Source organism: Anarhichas minor, unplaced genomic scaffold (assembly GCF_050575085.1).
Source record: "Anarhichas minor isolate MPS153535 unplaced genomic scaffold, ASM5057508v1 ptg000004l, whole genome shotgun sequence".
NCBI classification, from domain to species: domain Eukaryota; kingdom Metazoa; phylum Chordata; class Actinopteri; order Perciformes; family Anarhichadidae; genus Anarhichas; species Anarhichas minor.
The window spans coordinates 14,203,742-14,221,773 of NW_027466450.1; the positions used below are offsets into that span (position 1 = coordinate 14,203,742).

An 18,032-nucleotide genomic window follows, 5' to 3' on the forward strand; every position below is an offset into this window, starting at 1 on the left:
GAGAATGAATCACATCATCAACAATAAACCACTAATAATAACTGACAATAAGCCTCAACACATCTCAAACAGGTGCAGAAGAGTGATAACCAAGAGGACAGAAATTAACTTTATTTATTTTTTCAACCGTAACATGTGAGATTTAGCCCTGATGATAAACATATGAGGTCGTTGTGGCCTGGAAACACATCTATATGTGGTTTCCACACCTATGGGCTTCTGTCTTGTTGGTAGATGTAGCCAACTTAAGTCAACATAAAGCACTAATCATTAATTTCAAGGACATTTCCCCCCCATCCCTCTGTATCTACTCAGCACAGTGTTGGAGGATGCAGTGGAATACCCTGTCATCATAATGTGAGTGAGCGCACGCTGCCCAGAGCTGAAATATGGTTCTGCTTTAACGCCACCTGTCTTCTGCCATGTCTCAGAGGGATTCACGCTAACTTGTGTAAACACACAAGCACATCACAAAACGTCTCAGAAAGCGTTCTCAGGACTTCCCCCCCCCCCCTAAAGCATACATTTTCCAGTTTTGTGTTGAGACCATTACCGCCAAATTATTCATATACAAGAAGACAAAACATGCACTTGCATCCCGCCCCCCCCCCCCCTGTAGTCTCTTACACATCTCCATCACGGCACACAGTGAAAACACAGACGCTGGTTTAGCCGACAGACCGTGTGCTTTAATTGCAGAACAAGCAGTGTGTGTGTGTTCGAGAGGCAGAATCGTTTCACCTCCCACCTTGTGCCTATGTTGTGGTGGTGGCCGTTGGGTCGCCGCTGTTGGAGGGAAAGCTGAATACATCCCTCAGAAGGGAAGAATAGTCGACGTTTTTCCCTGTAGCCCAAGCGGCGCCAGACCTGGCGTTCACATCAAACTGGAGACGACAGGAATACACAAGTCACTGCACAAGTCTGACTACATTTAAATATTTTGTTATTCAGCGTTGCCAATCATTTATTATTTTATACGCCACTTTGTTTTTACAATGTTGCTGTCCTTTGTTATTGTTTCTCTGTGATAGATATCTCCTTTATTTGTCTTACTCTGCTTTATGTCCTTTAAACAGCTTGAAAAGATGTCTGTGTGTAGCAAACGTGCTGTGTAAATAACACTGCTTTGCTTAAAGTTTCAAAAGGTAATGCTTGCCCAAACCTCCATTAGACTGACTAAACCTCATACGCTAGGAAACAAAATTACTTGTTTTTTTTTAACATTACAGAACAAATGCAATTGAGCTATTTCTTTCGAGCAGGCCCAGATATTGGTCCCAAGATTATGAAATGTAAAGAATAGAAAGAAAGGAAATAATAGAGGTAATATGAAAATTGTCCATACTAAACAGCATATGGCTTGCAGCAAAGGCCAGAAAGACCCAGAGAGTAGCGAGTCAATCTGGGTCCATCAACATGACATTACTGTTGTGTCCTCACTGAGAGACAGAATGTACCTGAGAACCTTTTAAGGAGGGCAAAGTCATTGAGCAGAGACTGAGAGACTAGTTTGGGCTGAGAATCCGGGAAGGCAAAGAGCAGCTGGAAACCGTGACAGAGGAAAATGGAGAATGAAGTAAGCACTGCATCGGTATACACACACACACACACACACACACACACACACACACACAGACTCAGTCCACTTCCATGCTGTGCAGGCAGGCCTCCCTTTGTTGTCGTGCCATGGTGTATATCTCTCCTGCTCACCTGTTTCTGCTTAGATTTGGCTTTGGCAAAGCATGCTAAATCAGCATTACATAGGAAAGATACAAATGCAAGAGAGAGGAACAAAGGAGCTACTTCCTTCCTTTTTGACCACCTCTGTGTGTGTGTGTGTGTGTGTGTGTGTGTGTGTGTGTGTGTGTGTCTCCTTCTCTCTCAAGTCCTTTTCTGTGCACAATAAATTGTCCTCCTGTCCATTTGAACATTCCTTCCAACTCACTTGATTCTGCTTTTGGCTCACTTGTCCACTGAGTCATCGCAGGTATAGGGGCAAAATTTAGATTGATTTTCAATTAAAAAATCTGTGCGCACACACTGAGAAAGCACCGACTGTGCTTTTCTGATTCACTTTCATCTAAAAGGTTTTTCTCTCTCCCCACTTCTGTGCTACTTTTGTTTTGCATGTTGTACTGCCGCTCCCCTCTCTTACCTTTAACGTGTCTTCGGGCATTACTGTGGGAGCAAGGTGCTCTATCCAGTTAATGCCAGCCAGGAAGGCGTGGTAGTCAATCTCGTCCCCATCTGCAAACCTACAGCAGACATGCATCCAGATGTGAAACAGGTGCATACTGTTTAGAGCTTCCACTTGATTTAAATGAAGCCATTTTGCTCTACTTCCAATACATCATCTTTTAGTGGTATTCCATCTAAATGCTGATTCGGAGATATTTCAACCAAGCCAAGAAATAATTCTGGGCAAAGAACTGGACTTCACTTTACAATGAATGACATATTTCAAACCACTCTGAAAATGCAGGGGAACCTTGAACAGTTCTACCCTGAACTCTGCTGTGATTGGTGGGCTCTTACTTGCTGAGCAGACCTCCGAGCAGCTTCTCAGGCAGGGGAAGGTGGAAGCCCTTACAGATGGTCCTCGTCTCCTTGGTGGAGAGACGACCGGTCCTGGAGACACAAAGAAAAGGAGAGACATCGGCATCAAACGTATCGAAAAAGGAAGCGAAAGCAAAACTGGGGGTTTGGACCATAGACTGTATATAAAGGATGACGTGGCTTTACTTTTGCACAGTGAAGATGGAGAAACGTTGTCCATCTATATATACAGTCAATGTCTGGCCACTTGTAGTGGTTTTTTTTTTTAATGAAGCTCCAGGAAAATACACGAGCTGAGGCTTGAATCTCACATAAGCAAATATGTCATCAGCAGCACATGAGTGGGCCTTTGTTGGGTTTTTAAAAAGCTATCATTTTTATATAGAAATTTGGAGAAAAAATGTTCAAACTGAATTTGTATGAAAACAGTGTGTTTGTGTGTGTGTGTGTGTGTGTGTGTGTGTGTGTGTGTGTGTGTGAGAGAAACAGAAGTTGCTTGTCCTCTAAGACCAGAGTTTTCCACAGTGATGCCAGGCGGCCCACAGGCCCATTCTTGTCATGCCATCTTCATTACAGCAATGCTGATGAACAATTTGGCACCAACTCAGAGTGTCAACGCAGCCACATGAACATACAAGTCAGCTTAACCTTGTGGCACTGTGTGGCACCATCCATTTCCGCTGACCTCATCCAAGTTAAAGGTCTACTACGTATGGATGGCCGGATCCATGGAGCGTACAGGCGTTAAACATGTGATGCTGTGCACGAATAAAGAAGGAAGGCACAAAGACAGCGAGAGACCGAGTATGTGTGTGTCCTCTGATCTGCAGAGCTACGTGCCATACAGGTCTTCAGGGTCCATCTGGTTCCAATGCTCCACTCTCACACTACTGGAACTAATCGTTGCCCTGAGATATGGGGCCACTGACTGCACGATTGATGTCTTGTTGTGACGCTGCGTGTGTGTGTGTGTGTGTGTGTGTGTTTCTGCTACAGTATTTTGTCTTAAACTAAGATCTGTGTGTGTGTGTGTGTGTGTGTGTGCGACCGCCTACTTTTGTAGGTCGCGGCTTGTGAAGGCTTTGTCCAAGTCAGGGAACTCTTCAAAGGGCTTCTTCTTGAGGAAGTCCTGGGCCACAGCCAGCATCAGGCCCACGTCGGCCTCAGGCTGCTCGCGCTCTGAGAAACTTCGGCCCAGCACCAGCACCTCGTGCTCCGACAGTCCGCAGTCCAGGCCTGTTAGCAGGCCCCTGTGGCACATACAGGCTTATAAATATATTAACATACACAATCTGATAGGACGTAACCACATCTCACAGTCCTAACTTTAAACCAAGAATGTATAGAATTGCTTCCTTTTGTCACTTCCTCTCGTAATATTGACATCCTTTGATCTTTATCGTAATCACATGCATTTTGTATCTCAGCAAGTATAACACTATCTAAGCTTCCCGCCACCTGTTCGATTTGTTCTTCCTGGTTAAACACACGATCGTTAACATTATAATGTTAAGAGGAATTAAACTTCATGATCAGATCTTAAATATGTACAGGTGGACTTAAATTTGAGTCATGGCTCCATCCAAGTAGACTCATATTACTAGATCATTGCAACGTGGGGTGTGCTGCACATATTGGCTGTATTACTGTACCTGAACGACTCATAGGAAATGAAGCCAGTGTTGCTGGGGTCACTGAGAGTCAGAAACTTCCTGATCTCGCTCTGTTTCTCCTCCGGAAGGGATCGTAGTTTGCTGAGGACGTTTCCCACGTTGGCTTTGGGGAACTTTAGACATTTACACACAAACATGCAATGGGGTATAGCATTACGTAACACCAAGGAACGAGGGCCGTGTAATCATGTTAGCTCTGGCAACCTGCTCCAAAGACCACCAGTGTTTATAATACCCAAAACCTTTGATACAAAACCCCACATAAACCTTAGAAAACCACAGGAAAGCAATATCCCCGCTGCAGTTCCCTCCTTACCTCCTCAGCATGTTGCTCCATGTAGTTGAGGGTGTATTCATCCGCATCCAGAACCTGGAAGTGCATACCGCTGAAGCTGAGGGTAGCGCCAACGTACAGATCCTGAGCTTTAAAGTACTCAGACATCTCGCTCTTAAACAGCTCCTGGCCGGGCTTTTTTACACGACCACGCTGCAGGAACTTACCAGTAAGCATACCTGGGGCATGATGTGTGAGAGAGGGAAGGAAGATGTTGAAACATTACTCATTTTATCAATTTCAATGACTCTTTTCACTTGGTGCTTGGTCCGCAGTTTGAATGCATTGGCCTTTTTTTTCATGTTGGTTTTATACTTTTAAAATTGAATTCAAATCTAAATTGAATCAAGACGTATACTGTTGCATCGTGTTACATCATGTCAGGGGTTGGATATCTCATCCTTGAACCCATGACATACTCATCTTACATTGAAAGAAAATACTGTCAAATACTGATTTACAATGATGGGAATATCTCCATCCCTGAAAAAATGGGTCTTTGAAATAAACGTCATCGATTTCATCTGTTTTCAAAAGAGTTTGGAACTGGAAACTGAGTCTGAAAAACCGAATGTTTACCACGAGAGTTATAGATTTGTATGTCAAGTCCGAGGAGCAGGTGTGGTGCAGCGTTGGGCCAAACTTTTTCACCTGAGTTCTTCTGTGGTGTTTCAAACATACAGATGGAGTCATCGCAGAGAAAGAAGGAGATGGTGAACATCCTGTCTCTGTCAAAGGGATCGGTGGTGACCATCTTGGCACAGAAATTCAGCACACTGCAACTGGGGGGGGCATATACACAGCAGAGTTGAGGACTGCCACTAACACACACAGAGACACAAACATTTCAGTAAGTAATTTGATTGTGACTGTGACTACAACTCATCCGACCTCTCCATAAACTTGTGGAAATCTTTCTGTGGGGGCTTGGGCAGCAGGCTCTGGCAGAAGCTTAGCGAGTCCTCCTCCGAGCCAAAGCCGTTGTAGGGGGGCACATGCCTTGGGGGCTTAGGGGCTGGGGGAACTTTGTACACCACTGGGGTGAAGTCCTCTGAACGGAGGAAGGGGAAATAAAAGACAAAACACTTAAAAGAAGAAAGGAACGCAGGAGGAGAGCTGAAATGATCAGAGGGCAGCGGGTAATCCATCCATGCAGGAGCACAGCAGCCTGGGTCTGACTGTAACCCTGAGCTGAACTCTGACTTCTCAGAGTCAGACAGGACCCTCCATCACAGTGGCCTGTCACTGGGGGCTCTGCCTGGTTTACTACCGTGACTAATGCAGCAAGCCCCAAAACCTGCCCAAGGTGGCAGACACATCCAGGACCAGCTTGGGTTTCTCCTGCTGGGGAGCGCTGTGCCTCTTGTGGTCCCCAGTGCCTTTAACTGTGGAGGCATGGAGAAATACCAGTGCTGGAGGGCCAGAGTATCTGATGACAGGCGGACAGTGGTGCTTTACGCTGTAGTTGGCTCTTACATTATCCTTCGACCAAGAAGTGACCGAAAGAAACACAACATTATATGGGGCTGCCGCGTAACATTTCAGTCGTAGTGAGTATACAGATACAAATACTTCATCCTCTGAACAAGAGTCTGCCATCAGTCTCAGGAATCAATATTGTAGGAAGGTGATAGCTCTTGCTGGTGCTTGCTCTTACTGCCCCTGAGTGTTCAGATGAATGTACTGCAGGCATGAGCAACCAATAACTGAAGATTAAATCCTTTCAAATGTATGACGAGTGTAAATGTACATGTTATTCAGTTTGTTACAAAAGATCAGGTTCTTGTTGCACAGACAAAACCCGTTACTCTAAATCAATCTATCCTATTTGATTAATAATTTAGTCTATGAAACATCAAAGACCCTTTAAACTAGTGTTTTAAAGATGCCTATTTCACCTGAAGAAACAGGTCACACGTTTGAAGCACTACAGCAAACAAACACTTCTATTGGTTACCTATGCCGTATTTGGAGCGGTAGTAGTCTTTGGTGAAGTTGTCACAGTCAGTGAGGATCACTCTCCTGCCCCATACATTCACTTCTCCACCCAAAGTCAGATCACAGTCCTCATAAAACTCATCATGGACAGCTCCAGTCTGCAGGGGGGGGAGAAAAAAAAAGAGAGAGAGAGAGAGAGAGAAAGGATGAAGGGGAGAATGAGATGACAGAACGACCACAAATGAGACATTACTCATATTACTTTATGGATTCATAAATCCATAAAGTAATGTCCATTCATTCAGGACATACTTTGAGGTTGTCCAGTATGTAGCGTTGCTCCTGACTCGTGGGGGCGATCACATTGAGCACTGTGCGGTCCGTGATCTGTCCAGGCTGCCTCATTTGGACCGAATGCTACAGAGAAATAACAAACAACCACATGCAGAAACTGTTGTTACACAAAACACACTGTACAGTACAAGATCTTCATGCACACTCTCTGAGGAGAGAGATAGAGAGACCAAGAGAGAGAGAGAACGAAGGGGGGGGGGGGGGGGCAGTCTAATAGAATTAAGAGAAAGAGTAAAGAAGGGATCTGTCTTTAAGGATGTGGTGGAATCCCATTGGATGGAGGATTCTGGTCAACCTTTAGGGCTGACATTTAATAAAAGGCATCAGAACAAACAAAATTACTGGACTGAAAACACTCACAGACACACACACACACACACACACACACACACGGACGACACACACACGATTGAGGCCTGGCTGTCTTTCAAGTTGAATTAGGCTTCAGTCAGTAACTGGAGGAGAAAGCCAAAATGCTTGAGGGAGACTGGATGCTGCAGCCGTCCTGTCAGACTGAATGAGGCCTGGGTGAAGGGAGGGGTGGTGGGAGGAAGATGAAAAGAAGCCACCCAACCAGAAAGAGAGTCACTGCAAGCCTTTCGCTTTGGAATAACTATCTACATGTAAAACGTGCAAATGGACATGGAAAATGAGCACACTAAATGCGCGAGACAAGCTGTGAAACACATTCTGCTACATTCATGTATTCCCTAAATGTTCCTTACCACCCTTGAGAATTCATCAATTTCTCTGACGTTTCCTGTCAAGCATGTTTCTCTCTATATTATAGAAAATTCAGCAATTTCCGTTATGCTGTAGGATCTGTGTATTTTCTTTATTCCTCTGACAACAAATGTAGTCCTCGTCTACTCTCCCACGGCCCAGAGACTTCGACACACCTGATGAACTTATATCGTGGTGCCTCACCTTGGGTAGTTTGCCGCGGCGTAGGAACTTGGGCACAGTATCCCTCCCAGAGTTTGAGGGAATGATCTCCAGGATCTCTACGGTGTCATCACCCAGGTAGTAGTGCAGAATGAGCTCCCGCGGGTCCCCGAGCATATTCTCTGTTTCGTCCCACAAGCAGTTGAAGCGCAGGACTTTGTGGTCGTGCTCCAGGAACTGCTTCAGTGTGTCACGCCTCTCGTACGGCCGAAGTGGCTTCATATTTTTCTCAATCTGGACGAGGGACCATGTGGTAAAAATAATCAATACATAAGTAACTCCCCTCTATGCAATACTGGATTCTATCATTGCTATTTTTATAAATCTCTTCATCCTCTAAAGACAATAAAAAACCTGATTCCTACCTCTTCCCGGTGTCTGCTGTAAGGGTCATCAGGTACAGTGGCGGGGTTATTTAGGCGCACCCCAAGTTTTGTGAGAAAGTTCCTCGTAAAAGAGTCACAGTTGGTCATGGTGAATGTGCGTGAGTACAGCACCATCTGTTGGTTGATGTTGAAATGGTAAATGTGGTAGAACTGGTCATCATTTGGGGGAGGCAGCGGGACACGTTGGCGACGAATAAGTATTCCTACCACAGGGAACAACGACACAGCAATGGTAAGGGACAGGTATTAAATTACACAGTGACGTGCATTGGCTTGTTTGACTTGTGTAATGGCTCATTTGGCCAATTGGAGTCTTGAATGCATAAAATCAAACATTTTCATTTGAGCTACATTGACTAGACCTTTCCTGTGATATCACACACACCTTGAGGGATGCCACTGTTCTTGTACTCTGGCTCCACCACCTGAACGGTATCATCTTCCAGGTGGAAGTAGATCTTACACTTCCTGATCCTGTACGTCTCATGTTGTGCCTCAGGCACAGCTTCCTGGAAGAATGCTTCAAAACACAGAACCTGGAGGAGCGAAAGGGCATTTTGTGAGAGAGATTCATCAAATTATAACTCTTAAGTCATTGATTTTTCAAGATTTCTTTAACGATGTAACAGAAATATGCAAATGTGAATTCAAGTGAAGCATTGGTGCTTCAAACTAAACTCATCAATACTATAATCCAATAGAAGTGTTGTACTAAGAGAACATTAGCTGTGCTGTTTGCAACATATTCACTTTTAAAGCCACTGCTGAAGTTGTTTAAAACTGATCAATTCACCTGTTTGTCGAAGGCTACCCATGACGGTATATCCCTGCCCTGTCCTTTGGGGTAGACAGAATACTTTGGTTTAATCCTCTGGCCAACCAACAGCTCTCCTCCAATGCCTGGCTTCTCGAATCCCACCAGCATAGGTAATCCATTGGAGTACTCAAACTGTTGGGATTTGTGGAATCTCTGCTTCCCCAGCTGTCGTACAGAAAAGAGAAAAGTGTCTCTACTCAGCTGTCAACCTTAAAGGAATGATCGCTTTCTATGAAAAACGTACTGTAATATGGGCTTACTATAGTATACAATCATTACATCAACTAATGACTTGATGCATTTATAATTAACTAACCTATGAACAGGTCAAGTGCACACAACGCAGGCATTTATGTAGAGCTAAGTGTTGCCTACAATAAAGTGTATTTGCATAATACTAGGAACATAACCTGGAAATTACACTTCTGATATTACATTCAGTAGCGGTACATTATTGTCAAGTTCAAGACTTTGAAGTGCTTGAGAATGCTCAACTCCACTACAGCCAAGTCTCTGATTACTACATATTTATGGGTTTACTGGTTCTTCAATGTGGAAAGCAACAAGTAACGTCAACTATAACTGTCAAACAAATGCAGTAGAGTAGAAAGTTTCCCTCTGAACTGAAGTGGAGTAGAAATATAAAGTAGCATAAAGGGAAATACTCAAGTGAAGTAACATTACAAGTAACGCCATGTCAAAATTGTACTTAAGTAACGTTACAATACTCGCTACTTAACAGTTTACACAAGGTGAAGAAACCTCTTTATGTAACGGGGACGTTTGTGACTTCAACTCATATCTAACATTATTTTTGTTGAATCAGTTACATACCCACCGCTACATTATCCGCTACACAACCATACATTAAGGCAGATGGTTTAGTTTAGTTTATTTATTTATTTTGCACAATTCAAAGAATAAAATAAAAATAAACAAACATAACAGAGATAAATTAATATCCCAGTGCAGGAAGAGAACATAAAATGAATATGCATAAGATATGACTACGAAAAATATATTGACAAGACGTTTTACAAGATATGAAATATGATAATAAGCAGTAATGCTACAAGTCCCTATGAGTGAAACAACTATAAATATAATATAACAGCTAAAACAAGGAAGACGTGAACAATAATACATAAAAAAGTAATTACAAAACAGCAATTAGATTTTCTTTTTGGCACCTTTTGAAACATTTTATAGAGGAACATTTTTTTGTTAGGTGGGAAAAGTAATTCCACAATTTGGTTCCACTAAATCTTATTGAAAATTGTCCTTTACTGTAATTTAGGAGGATGAAGATGTGAAGATTGAGGAGTTGAGTAAGAGTGAACCTGTGAACTGACTTTAGGTTTAGAAGTGATCAGGTATATTCCCTTCACCTGAAAGAATCTTATAAATAAAAACACCAATTTGAGAAACATTGATGTCATAAATAGTAAGAAATAGAAAATTAAACTGCTGAATGCACAATTGGCCTGCTTCCTATCCGCAACGTTGGCTAGCTGACATTGTAGCTAACTTCTAGCTAACTGAAGGAATGCAGTAAAGCAGACCTCAGCTGAAGTCACAACACGTGGGTGAACTATCGCGCCACTGAACGCAGTACACGTACCTGTTTGTTGGGAGAATTCCCGGGTAGAAAAGGTAACGCCATGGCTGTAACACTTAAAACGGGTCGATTCACTTCTTTATGCGTCGGAGCAGCTGCGGACATTCAACGGGCTGTTATTGTTTACCATGGAAACCTTTTTGTTTGGGGACGTCTCCTAGCGACGTTCAGAATGGGGGCGGGACTTGTAAAATATCAACACGTGCACAAAAGAAGAAAATACTAGATGTGTACTAAATGTACTAGTGCTGTAACAAATACAATTTTGAGACGTGTTTTCATTTTGTACCTCTACTCGACTACATTTTACAGGCAAATATTGTACTTTTTAACTGCAGTTATTGTAAATTAGTTAATTTGCGGATACAGATTATAAATTCAAAATATAAACCAACAAATAATTATATCATTACAGGTTAAGCTACTCAGGAGTATATGAGGTTATTAAAGTCACCCTCACCAGCTGCAACTTTAAAGCAATGTACACAATTCTGAAATGGGCTATTCTGCATTAAGAGTAATGATACTATTTGTGTACTTTTACTTGAATACAGGGCTCTTACTTAGTTTGTTCACACTTTAATATTGCTATATTTACTTAAGTAAAAGCTGAATACTATTTCCTCCATTGCTGTAAACTAAAGAGGCATGCATACTTTCACTTACTCGTTAATTATGGGCACATACATCTGTGGTACACTGTAAGAAAAACTCAGATAATAAACACTTGACATGCGATTACTCCAAAGACTCAAGGTTAAGAGGGAAAATACATTGTCATAAAATACACGAGACAAAATTCAACTGATTGTTATTTTTATTTCTTCATCAAACTTACAGTGTAGACAAACCATAGCCTTTGGTACTTAAAGCATCAATGTATTGCTACACAAAATACATTAAAAAAAAATAAAAATAAAAAAGATGCAGGGGAGGCAGACATAACCCATCAAACATGTGGCATATCTCAAAAAAGGCATAACAATCGCTTATCCATCAGCAAGATAATTGAGGTCAATGTCTGGAATTGAAAAATAGAACACGGGCACTGATGGAATCCTGTGGACACCACCTGCCGTGTGAGGGGGAATTTAAAGCTACTTGCTCTTAGCTGCATTATGCTTGGCTTCATTGTGCGCAACAAGGCAGCGATAACGATACTCTTCTTCTTTCATAAATAAATAGAAACATTCCGATAGCCGATTTACACTTCTCTTAAAAATAATTTAGCATGATATGCATCTTTATTTGGCCTGGAAGGTGGAGTATTTTAAGAGGATCTTTCTGGTCTCTCCAAAGGATCGGGTCAACCATCGTGGATCTTGAAGCAGGCCTGACTGCTGAAACATCATCTGAATGAAATAGAAATGCATATGGAGGCAAAGTGCGCGACACGTTTTCCCTACTTTACTTCCAGTGATCAGCACCTCATTACAACCTTTCGGTGAGCGTTACTTTTCCAGAATTCTATCCCAGAAGTCCCACATTATAAATCGACGGTGCTCGTCACGTGTACAGTATTAAAGTAGACAAAAGGAAGTGCAGCTTGTGTAGAAACACAGAGCTACAAGCTAATCTTAAATAGGTTGCTTTGCTGTCGAAACACTTTCAACACCCTCCAGCAATGGTTTATAATGTTTCCCTATAGCTTCTCACAACATTTGAAGGAATACAGACTGTTGTTCTTTGGCAGACCCTAAGACACCAGGCCGAGCAGGAATCCTCCAATGAAACCACTTGTGACAACAATGTTTTTCTTCACAAACACTGTGGACTGAAGAGGACAGAAAACGTGTCTCAGTATATAACGTAAATACTGACAGGAAACAAAAAAGTCAATCAAATGTGATGTGTAATGTGACAATCAAAACTAAACACACTAAAGGTCCTACCTTCTCGACAAATGTGTTGATCTCTGGGCCGGCTTGATTGGTGCCCTTCTTTATCTGCTTCTTAGCTTTGTTGACATCCTTCTCCACTCTCTTCCAGTCCACCTGGATGTAGCCACTGTTGTTAGCTATCTGGAGAAGGAGTCACGGCAAAATTAAACATAGACGAGAGGCAGATTTCACCACAGTGATTTCCTTATGTCTTTATAGTGTCGCAAGAATACCTGCAACAGCAGAAGACCTCCTCCTACAGATATAGCAGCAACTTTTCCGACCTTCTGGAAGAGATACCCTGCACACCTGAAATGAATCGAGACAGAGAGCATGATGGGTAATCTAACATAATGAATGACTTCAACAGTCTTTAAATAAATCATGAGCATTCTGTATTAACCACATCGTCGTACGAATACTGTATACATATCTATATGCAACCCCACCTAAGTTTATATTTTTTATGATCTATACTGTTGACTATTTTTGGCATATTAAATATTGTACTTATTTTGGATTGGCACCTTATTGTTAACTTAGACTGGTGTATGTGTGCGCGCTATAAATTTGCACTCTTCCCACTTTGCATTGCAAATGCTGCACAGCAATTTCCCTCTGGATGAATGAAGTTTTATCTTATCTCGAAAACTGTAAAGTTTGCATGACAGTGAATGGCCCAACACTTAAAAGTCTACCAGACACATTGTTAAGTATGATGCACACCAAGTGCACAATTATATCATTTAAGGGTAGAAAGGATGGACACAAGGGGGATTTATCTTTCTGAGTTTCAGTAGTAATGAGTGTGGACTGTATATTCCTGCAGCACAAGGCAGACCTCTCCATTCAGACAGAAGGGAGAACAGGGGAGAGAGAGGAGGGACCAGATGGGGGAAAGATACATCTGAAAATAATCCAAGGCTCCAGGGACCATGCGTAATACATCATATTTAGCACTTGGTTATGTCCGAGTCAGTCCGAATGATTCTTTTGCAACGTGTATATTAGTGCATAGAAAACCCAAGAACGAGAGGAAATGAGGAGCACCTGAAGGCAACACAATGCATTTCTAAAGGAGAATATTTACCATCCACTCACTCCCCCGATGGCTAACTGTGTGGCCACGGAGTACTTCTCCGCTAAGGGGCCGGAGTTTTTCCCGAAGAGGCGGTTCCACCATCGCTGACGTTTGGCGTATTCCGTCAGGTCCACGACCTTCTCGTAAATCTCCTCTTCCAGCTCTTGCAAGGGAAACATATAAAATATAAAACAGACAGAAGCATACATTAGCAACAAAGGGAACTTCTGAGGCCTGACAACAAGTTAGCATCACACTGGTCACGCACTGGTAAAGGGTAGTCAGCGGGAGGGAATCGTTAAATAAAGATACCCAAATTGTTAAATGGAAGTTTAAAAGAGCTGCTTCGATTATCCCACTGCTCAGAATGGACGGTGTCACTGTCTGGATGAAGATCTACTTAGTTTACAGGCCTGCTTACCCTTGTCGCGGTTCGCCATTTTGGAGTGCGATACTGTGTCCTCGGATGCTATCCGGTGGAGGAGGTACCTTCTCTCCACAGATGAAGTGCGCCTCGTCTGGAGGGAAGACGAGATGACAACGGGGGGGGGGGGGGGGGTCACAGAAATGTTAGATTTAATCTGTAAGGCTCACATAGAGCACACCAGAAGTCACAGAAATGTTTAATTTAAGCTGTAAGGCTCATATACAAGACCCAAGAAGTCACAGAAATAATTTAAAAAATGAACATTATGTTTGATGTGTTTATTTTTTTCACTGCTGCTTGATATATGTGCACTCGTGCTCCAGTTTAAGTACACTGGTTTCTGATTTTATTCTTTTATTCTGTAAATCTTTGAATATGAAAAGAACTTTCCAAGTGCTGTGTACATACAATTATTGCTACTACACTAATTGGCTGCTTATCTCTACTTCCTCAAAGGAAAACCTTAAACCACTTGCCTACAATATTTCTGACAAACAATCACTGCAGGCTGTGGGTGGGAATGAACCTCGTGTGTGTGTCAGCAAACTGATGGGATCCGGTCCCAGAAGAGGACCGTCCTCGTCTGCCTCCCACCACCACTTTGTTGCCGGCAGGTGTCGCTGTTGAAGCATTTTAATCAGAATTTTAATAATGGGTTCCAGAGAAGAGAGAAAAAGATCAACGATATTGAGATTTGTTAATGGTTTAGTTCAACCAACCCTTTACGCTTTTCTATATTTTGAGGCCTTCCTCTTGCTGTCCTTCCTTGGGGTGGGACCTCCTATTTCAATTTAAAGCTAGGGTTGGTAATCTCGCAAGAGGACACTATATATTTTTTAATTATCTGACCCAAAAAACCCAGCCCAGTGTTGCCAACTCTTTCCCAATGAAGAAGCAAGCAGCACGAGCTCCAACAGCGGCTAAATCCAAGTCAGCAACACTGACAGCCCGTCTCTTCAGGCCTCCCTCCAAAGCCAAAATGATGATTATGAACGTGAACAACAGACATGGCTAGTGTTATTACTCACAGCTGTTAAGATAGCATCATTACATTCATGCTGAAAGTAATGAGTATTACTTTCAGGCTTATTACAGTCCAGCAAAGGCCACAGAAACCAGATATCTGTTTTATGTAAGAGCAGCCATTGCGGTGGGGATGTAATGAGAATTTAAACAAATACAACAAGAATTTTTCTGAAGCAGAATACCAGCCTTTAATATGATCAATTTTTAATGCTAACCAAATGACACCGTCCTCCCTTGGGGTCTTTAACAATCAACAACATTGCATTTTTCCAATGAGCAATTCCAAATTTCATCTTCAATTCTCTACCCCTGATTATTAGAGATGAACTGTGAGGCGATAGTAAAGATGCTCTACTGTCTCTGATTAGATTAGTGGCATATTAGATAATAAATAAGTAAATAATATAATTTGAAACAAGCTATAGAGATTTTAAAGTTTTGTTCTATGATATAAAATACGTCAGCAGACCGCTTTGTATAGCCCAATATCACAAGACACAAATTTGCTTCGGAGGGCTTCAAAATCTGTCCTGCATACGACATTTTCCATCCCAACAACAACATAATCAAATGACATCAAAGTCAATCCATATCCATACCCCTCTCGTGAATTTAAGTGTCTTAAAAAAGGTTGTTGCTAACAAGTGGCTAAATGAGACAACCAAACGTCATCATGCATATCAGTCCTCCCTCACAGCCTCTTTGTGTACTCGTGCTAATACGACCGTGGTGGAGTTCTCTCAAGCCTAACGTTAGATATTTACTTTGGCAATACGCTTCAAAAATCATAAAAGTTGGGTTCCGTTGTGAAGGTTATCTTTGCTAAACAAAAACGCGTGAGTAAACTCGTTTTTGCAACAGAGTTTATTTTCTGCAATATACTGAAATCTGTCGAGGGAACAAGTGCGATGCCAACGTCCGGTGTTGGTTTACAAAAATCCGTCATCCCTGCACTTTATGAAGTCCAGCCTTTGGAATTGATTAAAGGTTTCAGAACATCACAGCAAGGAAGAAGCAATATTCTGACATTTGATTTAATGTGCATTAAGTTTGGATAACAAAGTTATATTTCAAAAGTAATGTTACTTTGTGTCGGGGACAATAAAAGTGAACATTGTTTGTCACATGTAATTTGCAATAAATGCAGTCTTTTCCACCAAAAAATGTAATCTCCACCACAACACATATTTTAAAGTCAAATTAATTAACAAAATAACACAGTCACACTTATAATATTTTGTAGTTTTGTGCAGTTATGCGTATACAATTAATGTATAGAATTGAAAAACTCATGATTGTACCATGTAAGAAATTAACTGAAAGACTTCACTAAAACATTTGAAAACTTTCATCTAAATAATGTAAAAATATTATCTGTAAAATTCTGAAAATAAATAAACGTATACATTACATCTGTGTGTACAATTTTATTCGATAATTTTAAAAACACATTCGTAATTTTGTTTTAAAAACACCTTTGATTGTAGCGTGATGGAAATGACCATTTCCTCTTAATGTTAAAATGACACAAAATTATATTTAATTCGAATTACTTCATCACATCTATCTATCTATCTATCTATCCATCCATCATCTATCTGTGCAACGTTGCAACAAACATACGTGACAGCTATTTTGACCAATAGCTTTGCTTTACAATACAGTTACGTAATCATAATATAACGTGCGGAGCCAATCGCAGGCGTTCGGGGCGGGTCTTGTGAAGTGCATATTGATGTGTGCGTGCGCGTGCTCGTCCGCGTGTTCGCAACACATCAACTGGAGACCGTCACGTGGCGGCACACGCCGGCCACTGATTGGCCAGGGTGAACGGAGGGCGTGTCGACAGCGGCGGCGTGCGTTTGCCTATGTGACACAATTACAACAACTTTGAGCCGATGGTTGGGGAAGTTTGCGACATTACCAAGTAAACCCTCACTCCTAAAACCCAACATTACATCAACTTCATGCATAAATTGGCACTGGAATACACGCTGTGTTTTGATGTACAATGAGGAGTGTGGAAGGTAACTTGAAGGGATCATTTCCTTGAGGATTTTGGCAAGAAGTACCGCTACGCCCCGTTGTAGTCCTGGATAACGTTAAGTGTGCAACACTTTCGTTGTTACTGCGTTTTCCCGGAGTCACTCGGTCCCGTCGATCTTCCCATTTCTTTCCCATGAAATCGTGCGGAGTGTCGCTCACCGCCGCCGCATCTGCTGCCGCCCGGAGCCTCGGCGTTGCTGGTAATGACGAGGAGAAAATGGCGTCGGGAACAGCGACTGATATCGAAGAGGACTTTCCGAAGCTAACAGCGCAAGAAAAAGAGAGCTTGGCCGAAACTGACAGGTTAGACGATCCGCTATGTAAACAGTCTCACCCACTTCTTAATGTTTGGCAATACATGTTTAAATAAACAAATATGATTACCCCCCCACCCCCTCAAGTAACACGGAACCGCCTGTGTGTGTTGTCTGTCCTCTACTTGCAGTTCACTGTTTGGATTTCATAGGCTTCAAGAAGATGGCGCCAGAACGAAGGCCTTGCTGTTAAAGGTATGCCACAGAATAGGAAACACAGTGTCTGCTCCTCTCACGGTTATATCTCCTCTGATTAGTGCACAACACACCTGAAATAAAGTGGCACAGACCTCCCAACTAGGCAACATTTGCACCGCTAAAGCACAGAATACAAACGGCTCCGCTACATTTCTTGTGATGTTTATCAATATTAAATGAGCCCCAAACGGTACAATTGCAGGACGATATGAATACTATCAACACATATGATATATAAATATGATATCGGTATAAACACAATGGGCCTGTAGCGGCAGGTATATGTGTGTGTGTTGGAGAGGAAAGCACGTTGTTGTTACAACTGTTGTTACATTTGATGTGTAACGTTGGTCGAGCTAAACTAAGCTGATGTTTTAACACCTTGTCACCCAACTGTTATAAGTATGACAACGAGCCTCAGAAGAGGGTAAAAGCACAC

At 42.1% G+C, this 18,032-nt stretch overlaps 3 protein-coding genes across 4 annotated transcripts in view; 1 reads left to right on the top strand and 2 right to left on the bottom strand.

The window, feature by feature from the left end:
- Window positions 1-699: 699 nt before the first annotated feature.
- Window positions 700-10,666, bottom strand: efhc2 (EF-hand domain (C-terminal) containing 2). The gene is made up of 15 exons (XM_076104391.1): window positions 10,625-10,666; window positions 8,980-9,168; window positions 8,572-8,722; window positions 8,166-8,389; window positions 7,783-8,034; window positions 6,814-6,918; window positions 6,521-6,659; window positions 5,446-5,614; window positions 5,215-5,345; window positions 4,546-4,742; window positions 4,209-4,342; window positions 3,612-3,806; window positions 2,536-2,628; window positions 2,156-2,255; window positions 700-884 (listed from the first exon to the last, which is right to left on the bottom strand). The coding sequence occupies exons 1-15, from the start codon at window positions 10,664-10,666 to the stop codon at window positions 756-758; spliced, it is 2,250 nt and encodes a 749-aa protein (XP_075960506.1). The 3' UTR covers window positions 700-755.
- A 754-nt stretch (window positions 10,667-11,420) lies between these two features.
- On the bottom strand, window positions 11,421-14,100 carry fundc1 (FUN14 domain containing 1). The gene is made up of 5 exons (XM_076110113.1): window positions 14,004-14,100; window positions 13,592-13,745; window positions 12,735-12,810; window positions 12,514-12,642; window positions 11,421-12,395 (listed from the first exon to the last, which is right to left on the bottom strand). Exons 1-5 carry the CDS (start codon window positions 14,020-14,022, stop codon window positions 12,318-12,320), a joined length of 456 nt encoding a protein of 151 aa, XP_075966228.1. The 5' UTR covers window positions 14,023-14,100; the 3' UTR covers window positions 11,421-12,317.
- A 2,805-nt stretch (window positions 14,101-16,905) lies between these two features.
- kdm6a (lysine (K)-specific demethylase 6A) overlaps window positions 16,906-18,032 on the top strand; it is a 33,114-nt gene continuing 31,987 nt past the window's right edge. The window contains exons 1-2 of one of the 2 annotated variants that reach the window (XM_076110094.1): window positions 16,906-17,384; window positions 17,527-17,590. In XM_076110094.1, the coding sequence (XP_075966209.1) occupies window positions 17,215-17,384; window positions 17,527-17,590 (234 nt within the window). In that variant the 5' untranslated portion in view covers window positions 16,906-17,214. The remainder of the gene's footprint in view (window positions 17,385-17,526; window positions 17,591-18,032) is intronic. The other variant, XM_076110103.1, reaches the window with a different exon arrangement.

What these genes read in the sequence shown, in the direction of transcription:
- efhc2 (XM_076104391.1), bottom strand. Translation starts at nt 10,666, where the DNA reads ATGGCGTTACCTTTTCTACCCGGGAATTCTCCCAACAAACAG. An exon ending in ACAGCAGACACCGGGAAGAG is followed by an intron (nt 8,035 to 8,165) that starts GTAGGAATCAGG and finishes TCCCTCGTCCAG; the next exon opens with ATTGAGAAAAATATGAAGCC. An exon ending in ACATACTGGACAACCTCAAA is followed by an intron (nt 6,660 to 6,813) that starts GTATGTCCTGAA and finishes CCCCCCCTGCAG; the next exon opens with ACTGGAGCTGTCCATGATGA.
- fundc1 (XM_076110113.1), bottom strand. An exon ending in ATCGGGGGAGTGAGTGGATG is followed by an intron (nt 12,811 to 13,591) that starts GTAAATATTCTC and finishes GATTCATTTCAG; the next exon opens with GTGTGCAGGGTATCTCTTCC. An exon ending in TCAACACATTTGTCGAGAAG is followed by an intron (nt 12,396 to 12,513) that starts GTAGGACCTTTA and finishes TGTCCTCTTCAG; the next exon opens with TCCACAGTGTTTGTGAAGAA.